At 44.7% G+C, this 11,799-nt stretch overlaps 1 protein-coding gene across 1 annotated transcript in view; it reads left to right on the top strand.

Moving 5' to 3' along the window:
* The first annotated feature begins 445 nt into the window (after window positions 1–445).
* Window positions 446–11,799, top strand: part of fam149a (family with sequence similarity 149 member A) — a 118,750-nt gene continuing 107,396 nt past the window's right edge. The window contains exon 1 of the mRNA XM_078218029.1: window positions 446–1,089. Coding sequence (XP_078074155.1) covers window positions 536–1,089 — 554 coding nt within the window. The 5' untranslated portion in view covers window positions 446–535. The remainder of the gene's footprint in view (window positions 1,090–11,799) is intronic.

Raw genomic sequence — 11,799 nt, 5'->3', positions numbered from 1 at the left:
CTAGAAATCTGTTTCCTGACATGGTAAATAAGAACCGCCCTTCAGTCTTGGTAATGGACCAACCAGAAGTAAGGGTTTTGTTTTGCATAGCAACCTGTGCTGCTGCTGTCACCTGACAGGCATGCTGGCCAGCCAACTCTGTTTTTGATAGCAATCTTTTGTTCTTGTCCTCTGAAGAGAGTTATTACTTTACAACCAGCCAAGCAAGCAGGAGGGTTGCAGTTATTTCTTCATCTGTAATAGAGCAGCAGACCAACCAGCAAGCCTGGCAAACAAGACTGTGTTTGTTTTCTTCAGTCATACCATGGGTACAGTGAGGCCTATTGGCGAGGACAGCAGTTTCTGTTAGAGAAAAGGAAAACTTCACCGTCTCTTGGAGACTCTGTAAAATCTGCAATACTGATTTTCAAAGAAACTGTTTTCTTTTCATCGCAGCTAATGGGAAGGTATCAAATTTCTTCAATTAAAAACTACAGTTCCTGTTGCTTGGAGCCCTGCGAAGCTGGCTTGCTTTAATTTTCTTGAACGAACAAAAATGAAGCTTGCAGTGATGGACTTGGGAACCATTTTTGCAAAGATTTTCAAGACTTCTGCTTCTCCTGTTGCCCCTCCAGCTAGTTCCTCAAAAAGCGGATCATCAGCCTCACCTTATGGACCATCGCTGATACCAATTCCTTCATCTAAAGCAACACCTCTCACTTCTTCCTTATTCAATGTCTCAGGGAAAGCCTCTGTTCTTCCTGGAACTGCCTCTGCTCCGGGTAGCCCTGCCACTGTTAAAAACAGTAATGCCTCTCTTCTCGCCTCGGTCAGTGTCACTAAATCAGCCGGGCTGAGTGTCGGAGCTGCAAATCCGATAGCAGTCCGGCCAGCTCCAAGTTCCAGTCTGGTTAGTTTAAATGCAGTGAAAACCATGCAGGCTCAGACTGGATCAAACAACAGCATCATGTCTGGTTCGGAAAGGGCCTCGGCATACGTTGCAGATAGCGTTACATGGAACCCACCCAACAAGCAGCATCCATTCACTTTGCCCGACATCGGTGAGGAGTGGCTCACAGACACCGATTCAGTAGAAAGCAGCAATGAAAAGTAAGGAGTTTGAATTTTATTGGAGTGGGGGATTGGGAAGGCGGGGACAGGAGAGAGAGATGTTGCAGATTTACTTTTTAAATGCAGGTTTGTTTTTAGAAAGTTTGCAAAGGTTGTTTAATAGTTGCCTTGACTTGAAACTAATCTTGATTTGATCCCTGGTCTTTGTTGCTCTGTGGTCCCTGATGAGAAATGTTTAACAACAACAACTTGCATTTGCTGAAAGGCTCAACTCATGCAGAGGGTACCTGGATCTATATCTAAAGTGCTGTAACCTGTAAGGCTGTGGACCAGGTGCTGGAAAGTGGGATTAAAATGAGCAACTAACTTCTTTTTTTTTGTCCAGTGCAGACACAATGGATTGAATGGCCTCTTTCTGCACTGTAACTTTTATATATGATTTTACATAGAATCTTTAACATAGTAAAATGTTCCAAGATGCTTCGCATGAGTGTTATCAAATTTGATACTGAGCTACAAAAGGAGAGATTAGGACAGATGAATAAAAGCTCGATCAAAGCTATAGGTTTTGAGGAGGATCTTACAGAAGGAGAAAAGTGGAAAGCTTTACGGAAGGAATTTTGGAGCTTCGGGCCTGGCCAGCTAATGGAGCAATGAAAATCAGGAATATCCTCGTGCCAGGACCAGAGGAATACAGATATCCAGGAAGCTTGTGAGGCTGGAAGAGACCACAGAAATGGGGAGGTGATTAAAGGCCATGGAGAGATTTGACAAGAAGGATGAAGATTCTAAAAAATGGAGGCATTGTTTAACAGGAAGCCACTGTAGGTCAGTATGCATTGGGGTGAGTGTTGAATGGGACTTGATGTGATACATGGGCAGGGTTTTGGGTGACCTGCTATTTGCAGGGAATCAAGGGTGGGAGGAAAGGGATATTGGGAATGTGTTGAAATAGTCAAGCCTATAAGTAATAAAGGTTATGGATGAGGATTTTGGCAGTAGATGAGCAGGGGCCACTAAGGTGGAAACATTTGGTTTTAGTGAGGGCATGGATACGTGGTCCGAAGCTCACCCTGAGGCCAAATATGACACCAAGGTTGTGAACTGTTTGGCTTAGCTTCCAGGCAGTTGCCAGGGTGAGGGATGAATCAGTGGCTAGGAAATGGAGTTTATGGTGGAGACTGAAGGCAATCATAGAATGATTACAGCACAGAATTTGCCCCATCATGTCTGTGATAGTCTCTGCAAGAGCAACTCAGCTAGGCTCGCCACCAACTTCTCAAGGGCAAACAGGGCTGAGCGACAAATGCTGGTCTAATCAGTAACGCCTGCATCCCATGAACAAATAAAAAAGAAGTCCCTCTCCCCAGCCTTTTCCGCATAGCCCTGTAAATTTGTTTCTCTTTGGGTAACTATCCAAATTCCTTTTGGAAGCCACAATTGAATCTACCCCCGCCACATTCTCAGGTAGCGTAATCCAGATCCTAACTATGTGCTGCATATAAATGTTTTTCCTCATGTTATCTTTGGTTCTTTTATCTTTCACCTTAAATCCGTATCCTCTGGTTTACAGCTCTTCCGCCAATTGGAGCAATTTCTACTCTGTCAGGATTCCTCATGATTTTGAACAGCTCAATCTCCTCCCAAATTTCACTTCTCCAATCTACCTTTGAACTTAAGTTCCTCATCCCTGGAACTATTATTGTAAATCCTTTCTGCACTCTCTCTAATGGCTTCACATCCTTCTTACTGTGTGATACTGAGAATTGGGCAAAATACAGCAATTGAGGTAAAATCAGTGTCTTACAAAGGTTTGCCACAATGTCTTTGTTGTACTCTATGCCTCTCTTTGTAAAGTCCAGGATCCAAAATGCCTTGTTAACTAATTCCTTAACCTGATCTGGCACCTTCAATCATTTGTACATATATACCCAGGTCCCTCTGTGCTTGCACTCACTTTAAAATTATTTTTATATTGCCTTTCCTCATTCCCAAAACAGAGCACTTCACACTTTTCTGCATTAAGTTTCATCTGCAATGTGTCCACCCATTCCCCCAGTCTATCAATGACCTTTTGAAGTCCATCTCTATCCTCCTCACAGTTACTTCCAAGTTTTGAATCACCTACAATCTATTATGCCCTGCAAACCCAAGTCTAGTCCATCAATTGAAGTCAGGAAAATCAGTGGTCCTAATATTGATCCCTGGGGAACCACAATATATCACTTCCTCCAATCTAAAATATAATTGTTGACCACTGCACTAAGTTTCAATGATTTAGGTCTTCCCAATATTATGTTGGAAGAAGTTTTTTTCTTATCTAGTACTGGATGTTGAACAGGCAGTCTTACTGTTTAGAGAGATTGTAGGGGTTGAGAGAAGTGATGGTGAGGGAGAGTTGGGTTTTGTCAGCATATATGTGGAAACCTTTTTGTGTTTTCAGATGTTGTCGCTGAGGGACAGCATGTGGATGAGAAATAGGTGGGGGTCAAGGATAGACCCTTGCGGGACACCAGAGGTAATGATTCGGGGGCAAGAAGAGAAACCATTGCAGGTGATTTGCTGGTTATGATTAAATAGATAAGGTGGAACCAAATAAGTGCAGTCCCACCCAGATAGATGATGGTGGAGAGGTATTGGAGGAGGATGAGCTGGTTAACCATGTCTAAAGCTGCAGATGTTAAGAAGGATGTGGAAGGATAATTTATCTTTATCATAGTCACACAATGCCATTTGTAACTCTGATGAGAGCCATTCCGGTACAGTGGCAGGAGTGGAAACATGATTGGGGAGATATTGGCAGGTTGAATAAAGAAAAATCCTAAGTTGTTTTGCAAGTACTTTAAGGGCAAAAGGATAACTAGGGAAAGAGTAGGGCCATTAAGGACCACTGTGGTAATTTGTGTGTGGAGCCAGAAGATATAGGTAGGGTTCTAACTGAATGCTTTGTGTTAGCATTCACTAATGAGAGGGACGATGTGGATGTAGAAATCAGGGAGAAGGCCGATGATACAATTTTAAAAATTAATATAGACAGAGAGGAGGTTACATAGAAACATAGAAAAACTACAGCACAAAACAGGCCCTTCGGCCCCACAAGTTGTGCCGAACATATCCCTACCTTTTAGGCCTACCTATAACTACCTAAGTCCCATGTACTCATCCAGGAGTCTCTTAAAAGACCCTATTGAGTTTGCCTCCATCACCACTGTCGGCAGCCGATTCCACTCGCCCACCACCCTCTGTGTGAAAAACTTCCCCCTAACATTTCCCCTGTACCTACCCCCCAGCACCTTAAACCTGTGCCCTCTCGTAGCAGCCATTTCCACCCTGGGAAAAAGCCTCTGAGAGTCCACCCGATCTATGCCTCTCAACATCTTATATACCTCTCATCCTACGTCTCTCCAAGGAGAAAAGACTGAGCTCCCTCAGCCTATCCTCATAAGGCATGCCACTCAATCCAGGCAACATCCTCGTAAATCGCCTCTGCACCCTTTCAATCTTTTCCACATCCTTCCTGTAATGAGGCGACCAGAACTGAGCACAGTACTCCAAGTGGGGTCTGACGAGGGTCTTATATAGCTGCATCATTATCCCCGGACTCCTAAACTCAATCCCTCGATTGATAAAGGCCAGCACCCCATACGCCTTCTTAACCACCTCCTCCACCTGCGGGGCCGATTTTAGAGTCCTATGGACCCGGACCCCAAGGTCCTTCTGATCCTCTACAGTACTAAGAGTCTTTCCCTTTATATTGTACTCCTTCATCCCATTTGACCTGCCAAAATGGACCACTACGCATTTATCTGGGTTGAAGTCCATCTGCCACTTCTCCGCCCAGTCTTGCATCATTCTATGTCCCTCTGTAACTTCTGACATCCCTCCAGACTACCCACAACCCCACCAACCTTCGTGTCATCAGCAAACTTACCAACCCATCCCTCCACTTCCTCATCCAGGTCATTTATGAAAATGACAAACAGCAAGAGTCCCAGAACAGATCCCTGGGGCACACCACTGGTGACCGACCTCCATTTAGAAAAAGACCCATCTATACACACTCTCTGCCTCCTTTGGGCAAGCCAGTTCTCAATCCACAGGGCAGCAGCCCCTTGGATCCCATGCCCTCTCACTTTTTCTAGAAGCCTTGCATGGGGGACCTTATCGAATGCCTTGCTAAAATGCATATAAACCACATCTACCGCTTTCCCTTCGTCAATGTGTTTAGTCACATTTTCGAAGAACTCCACCAGGCTCGTAAGGCACGATCTGCCTTTGACAAAGCCATGCTGAGTATTCTTGAGCATACTAAACCTCTCTAAATGCTCATAAATCTTGTCCCTCAGGATCTTCTCCATCAGCTTACCAACCACTGAGGTTAGACTCACCGGTCGGTAATTTCCTGGGCTATCCCTATTCCCCTTCTTGAAAATAGGAACCAATAGGTTCTGAGTGGTGTGGCAATCTTAAAAGTAGATAAATCTCCAGGGTCGGATGAAATGAATCCCAAGCTATAAAGTGAGGCAAGGGAGGAAATAGCAGGGGATCTGGCAATAATTTTCATTTCCTCTTGGGCTACAGGAGAGGCGCCTATATGGTGGACATCCAATGTAGTACTATTATTCAAGAAGGGAGGAAGAGATAAAGCAGGAAACTACAGGCCACTCAGTCTAACCTCAATGGTGGGAAAACTGTTGGAAGCAATTCTGAGAGGTAGAATTAATCTGCATTTGGTGAGGCAAGGACAAAGAATTGCTCCAGGGATGAGGAAATAGATTGGAGAATTTGGGACTATCTTCCTTGGAGAAGAGGTTGAAAAAGATTTGATAGAGGATGCTGGGCAGAGTAGATACGGAGAAACTGTTCCCATTGCTGAAAGGATCGTGAATGAAAGGGTACAGATTTAAGATAATTGGCAAAAACAGCAATGTAGACTTGAGAAACATTTTTACGCTGTCTGAGAGTGTGGTGGGAACAGGTTCAATTGTGTCATTCAAGAGGAAATTGGGTTATTATCTGAAAAGGAAGAAGGTGCTGAGGTATGGGGAGTAGGTGGACAATTGGCATTAGATGAATTGCTTTTTTGGAGAACTAGTGCAAACATGATGGGCTGAATGGCCTCTTTCTGCACTGTAACAATTCTGTGATTTTTGAGAAGTTATAAAGGTAATGTTGTGTAACTAGCAGGTTTAAACAGAGGGACTATCAAAAGATGTTCCCTGCCAACCCTTAACTGAAATAAAAACAGAACGTTCTGGAAATACTCAGGTCAGGCAGCTTCTATGGAGAGAAACAGGTTAATGACTGGAATCTTTCAATCTGGTATCTAAGTTCGGTGGCAGACACTGAAGTGGGAGTGATTTCTTCCGGGGGGATGGTTACGACCATGTGCATTCTTGTGCTGTTCAGCTCAGTCAATATACCTTCACGAGGAGCTCACCAATTCTCACCGTGGGGGGAGAATGGATGGGGAGGTGGGGTCAAGCAGAAAGTTGCCATCCCTGCCTTTACCTCATGGAGTGCCATATTTAAAGGTGGCGGTGAGTTTGCAGGGGGAAAAGAGAGGCAGTGAGGGCAAGGCTGCCTGCTGGGGACTGGGTGAGAAAAGGCTGTGAAGGAGAGGCTGCCTGTCCAGGAAGATGAGGCAGTGAGGAAGAGGCTGCCTGCCAGAGGCTCGAGGATGAGGGGGGGTGTTGGGAGTGCTGGTGGGAGGGGTGGTGGCGTGCTTGTCAACAGTCGGAAAGTTGATATGTTATCCAGTCAGCAGCTGAAATGTGGCATTATTATGGTCTATGTGGATTAGCTTTGTTAGAGTGCCTCTAGCTTTGAGCCTTCAAGAAATGTTATGCCTTGGGAATATATGCATGGCGTGGAGTAGTACAAATTATTTTCATAAATAAGTAAATACTCTATTGCACAAAATATGACAGCATGATAAGAGTCTCGGTAACGTTTTACTGATGTTGTTTGAAAAGAAACATGTAGGTGATACCTGGATAGATGTCCTTTTTGCTGCACTCAAGTGTTAACATTTCCTCTGACATGGCGAAATAGTGTGGTCTATTTTATTTACAGACCGTTGGAAATTTGAATGGATGGTGCAAAACTAGTAACGAATACTGTGTGGGAAAGCTGAAGAGGCCATTGTTGTTATTTGCAGAGAACCATTTCAACACATTTAAACTATGAAATATATCACCATTTGGGTTCCTGTGACCGTTTATTTATTTCCTGATCAAACCGAGATATAATACTGTCTTTAAAAGTGGCAGAGCGGTTTCGGGAGGGAATTCCAGAATCTCAGTATGTGCTTTGGGGAGGAGTTGATCTGATCTTTCCCCAGGATATTTCTTAAAAAATCAAACCAAGCACTGGTGTTCATATCTAGAAGGATAAGATTGAAAAGGAGGGAAGTATGTTAACCTTGTATAGAATCTTGATGAGACTACACTTAAGCTTAGCACTGCTGTCTCACAGTACCTGAAGTATCTAAAGTATGGTAACACAGTGGTTAGCACAGCTGCCTCACAGCGTCAGGGATCCGGGTTCGATCCCGGCCTCGGGTAACTGTCTGTGTGGAGTTTGCACTTTCTCCCCCTGTTGCCATGGGTTTCCTCTGGGTGCTCTGGTTTCCTCCCACACTCCAAAGATGTGCAGGTTAAGTGAATTGGTCATGCTATACTGCCTCTTAGGGGATTAGCCATGGTACATACGCAGGGTTATGGGGTCGGTGGGGGGCCTGGATAAGATGCTCTTTTGGAGAGTTAGTGCAGATTTGAAGGGCCAAGTGGCTTCCTTCTGCCCTGCAGGGATTCTATGGAGTGCTGTGAACAGTTCTGGTCTCCATAATTATAAAAAGGATATGGCACTCAAGAACTACAATTTAATAGAATGCTATCAGAACTAAGAGGTTATATTTATCTGAAAAGATTGAACTGGGACTCTTTCAAAAAGAGAAGGCCGAGGTGTCAAAGTCTTTATGATTATGGAAGGATTTAATGGGATATACCGAGAGAAAATGTTCCCATCTGCAGGCAAGAGCAGAACATGAGGCCATGAATAGCCCTCAATAAATGCAATGGGGAACTCAGCAGAAACTTAATTACTCAGCGTGGTTAGAATGTGGAACTTAGCACCACAAGGAGTAGTTGAGATGGCTAGAATAGTTGGATTTAAGGGGAAACGGGATAAGGATATGAGGGAGAAAGGAATTAGAGAGTATATTGATGGGGATAGGTGATCGATGAAGAAGGGTGGGGTGGCACAAGTTTGATTACCGGCTTGGGTCACTGTCAGTGTGGAGTTTGCACGTTCTCCCCGAGTCTGCGTGGCTTTCCTCCGGGTGCTCCTCTTTCCTCTCACAATCTGGAAGACATGCTGTTTAGGTGCGTTGACCCGAACAGGTACCGAAGTGTGGCGACTAGGGGAATTTCACAGTAACTTCATTGCAGTGTTAATGTAGGCCTTACTTGTGACTAATAAATAAACTTTAAAAAGAGGCTCGGATGGAGTATACGTGTGGCATAAACCTGTTGCGCTGAATGGCCTATTGCTGTGTTGTAAATACTATACAATGTGCTCCGTTAGTGTGAATATCCTCTTCACTTAGGGAAGTTGCTCATCTCCCTGATGAAGGTCTATAGGGAATCCAAATTTGATACATCCTTTAGTAATATGTTGCAGAGAGCAATAAGTATTCTCAAACAGCTACACTATTTCCTTGCATATGTAGTTTAGACTCATAGTCCTCAATTCCCCCGTTGTTTTTGTTGTTGCATGTCATTCCTTCATATTCTTCATCATAAAAGTGATGCTTAGTAATATTTATGCAGCTAAATATTTATATGAATGGCACAATGTGCAGTGGTGTGCTGCACAGTATTGTCCCCATTTGTGTCAATATTTGATGTCACCCATGTTCCCAACAGCAATGAGAAAATGTGGTATTCTCGACCTTGTGCTCCATTTCATCTCTGTGTGATAGCTTAAGAGAGCAGAAGGTGTTACGATTGAACAGACATCTCATACAATTATACCAAGTGATCTGGGTAGGAGTGATTGCTGTCATTCTGCCAACTGTTTGCTTCTAGTCTTGCACTCTCTGTTATAGCTGACTTTGGCGAAGGTTGATTTTAATACTTTATACCAGAAATGCGAAGTGCACTCATCTTTAACTGACATCCTTCAGCTTGGAGAGCACAATACCCCAAAATAAATCAAATGCTTCAAGGCAGAGATTAGAATTTGACTGTCTAGGGACTGAATCTGCTCTAGGAGTCATTGGGCTAGATTTTATTTCTTAGTATTGACCATTTTCATGAAATTTTGAGCCCTAAATTGAGACAAATAGGGTGATATTGCCAGCTGGTGCAAAACCATTATCAAAAATGGTGCACCAAAATTATTCTCGGTAAAACATGGCAGTCTGCAGCGTCACCTACACGACATCCTGCCACATCGCAGCATTTGTTCACCCAATTCACAAAGGAGAGGGATGTGTTGACTGGGCGTGTCTCGGAGGGGAGTGTTGAACCGTTGGAGAAAATCTCCATTACAAGGGAGGAAGTGTTTAGGTTTGTTAGAGAATATAAAGACTGACAAATCCCCAGGGCCTGATGGAATCTCTCCAAGGCTGCTCAGGGAGACGAGAGATGAAATCGCTGGGCCTCTGACGCAAATCTTTGTCTCGTCACTGGACACAGGTGAGATCCCAGAGGATTGGAGGATAGCTAATGTGGTCCCGTTATTTAAGAAGGGTAGGAAGGATAACCCGGGTAATTATAGGCCGGTGAGCTTGACGTCCGTGGTGGGGAAGTTGTTGGAGAAGATTCTTAGAGATAGGATGTATGCGCATTTAGAAAGGAATAAACTCATTAACGATAGTCAGCATGGTTTTGTGAGAGGGAGGTCCTGCCTCACTAACCTGGTGGAGTTTTTTGAAGAAGTGACCAGAATGGTTGACGAGGGAAGGGCCGTGGATGTCGTCTATATGGACTTTAGTAAAGCGTTTGACAAAGTCCCTCATGGTAGGCTGGTGAAAAAGGTTGGATCTCATGGGATAAAGGGGAAGGTGGCTAGATGGGTGGAGAATTGGCTAGGTCACAGAAGACAGAGGGTGGTAGTGGAAGGGTCTTTTTCCGGCTGGAGGCCTGTGACTAGTGGTGTTCCGCAGGGCTCTGTATTGGGACCTCTGCTGTTTGTGATTTATATAAACGATCTGGAAGAAGGTGTAACTGGGGTGATCAGTAAGTTTGCGGACGACACAAAATTGGCAGGACTTGCAGATAGTGAGGAACATTGCCAGAAGCTACAGAAGGATATAGATAGGCTGGAAATTTGGGCAAGGAAATGGCAGATGGAGTTCAATCCTGATAAATGCGAAGTGATGCATTTTGGTAGAAATAATGTAGGGAGGAGCTATACGATAAATGGCAGAACCATAAAGGGTGTAGATATGCAGAGGGACCTGGGTGTGCAAGTCCACAGATCCTTGAAGGTGACGTCACAGGTGGAGAAGAAGGCATATGGCATGCTTGCCTTTATAGGACGGGGCATAGAGTATAAAAGTTGGGGTCTGATGTTGCAGATGTATAGAACGTTGGTTCGGCCGCATTTGGAATACTGCGTCCAGTTCTGGTCGCCACACTACCAGAAGGACGTGGAGGCTTTGGAGAGAGTACAGAGGAGGTTTACCAGGATGTTGCCTGGTATGGAGGGGCTTAGTTATGAGGAGAGATTGGGTAAACTGGGGTTGTTCTCCCTGGAAAGACGGAGGATGAGGGGAGACTTAATAGAGGTGTATAAAATTATGAAAGGCATAGATAGGGTGAACGGTGGGAAGCTTTTCCCCAGGTCGGTGGTGACGTTCACGAGGGGTCATAGGTTCAAGGTGAAGGGGGGGAGGTTTAACACAGATATCAGAAGGACATATTTTACACAGAGGGTGGTGGGGGCCTGGAATGTGCTGCCAGGCAAGGTGGTGGAGGCGGACACACTGGGAATGCTTAAGACTTATCTAGATAGCCATATGAACGGAGTGGGAATGGAGGGATACAAAAGAATGGTCTTGTTTGGACCAAGGAGCGGCACGGGCTTGGAGGGCCGAAGGGCCTGTTCCTGTGCTGTATTGTTCTTTGTTCTTTGTTCAATTACTGTCCAAATCTCAGGTGGAAAGCGCAATGTGGTTATAGACAGCACAACAGGAACCCTGAGCTGAATACTGCCTTGTGGAGGCCTTCTTGATGAAGACATCTTTAATGTTTCCTGGACATTAGTTTCTGCTGTCTGATACTCTGGATCTTCTGGGAAAACTTCATCTGCCAATTATAGTCATAATAGGAAAACACTAGGCCCAGAACTTCTGATCTTCGGGGAGGGGGTTGTACCCAGGAGGGACCCCAGAAGATGCACTGGGAAACCTACCGGAAATCCTCATGCAAGGCAATTGCTTGGGCGGTTTAAACTTCCGATGCGCGATTGGAACCATCCAGTACTCGGAATTAAATTGGAGACTTTGGATGGTTCCGACTCTCTTGGCAGAATAGTTACACAGGAAACGTTATAAGGATTAAAACCACTTCCAACTCCTGGCTACACCCTCTGGTCCCCATGACAACCTCCAAATTATCCCTAACCCCAGACTACCTCCCACATTCTTACTATATCCCATCTCCTTCTCGAATAATCACCCCCCATCCCCAACTACCCTCTCCACCCACTGATTACCATGCCGACACCCCGACTACCTCC

The sequence above is a fragment of the Mustelus asterias genome, chromosome 1 (assembly GCF_964213995.1).
Source record: "Mustelus asterias chromosome 1, sMusAst1.hap1.1, whole genome shotgun sequence".
Lineage (NCBI taxonomy): Eukaryota > Metazoa > Chordata > Chondrichthyes > Carcharhiniformes > Triakidae > Mustelus > Mustelus asterias.
Note: the sequence above shows the minus strand (reverse complement) of the source record. Positions and strands in the feature narration are given on the sequence as shown.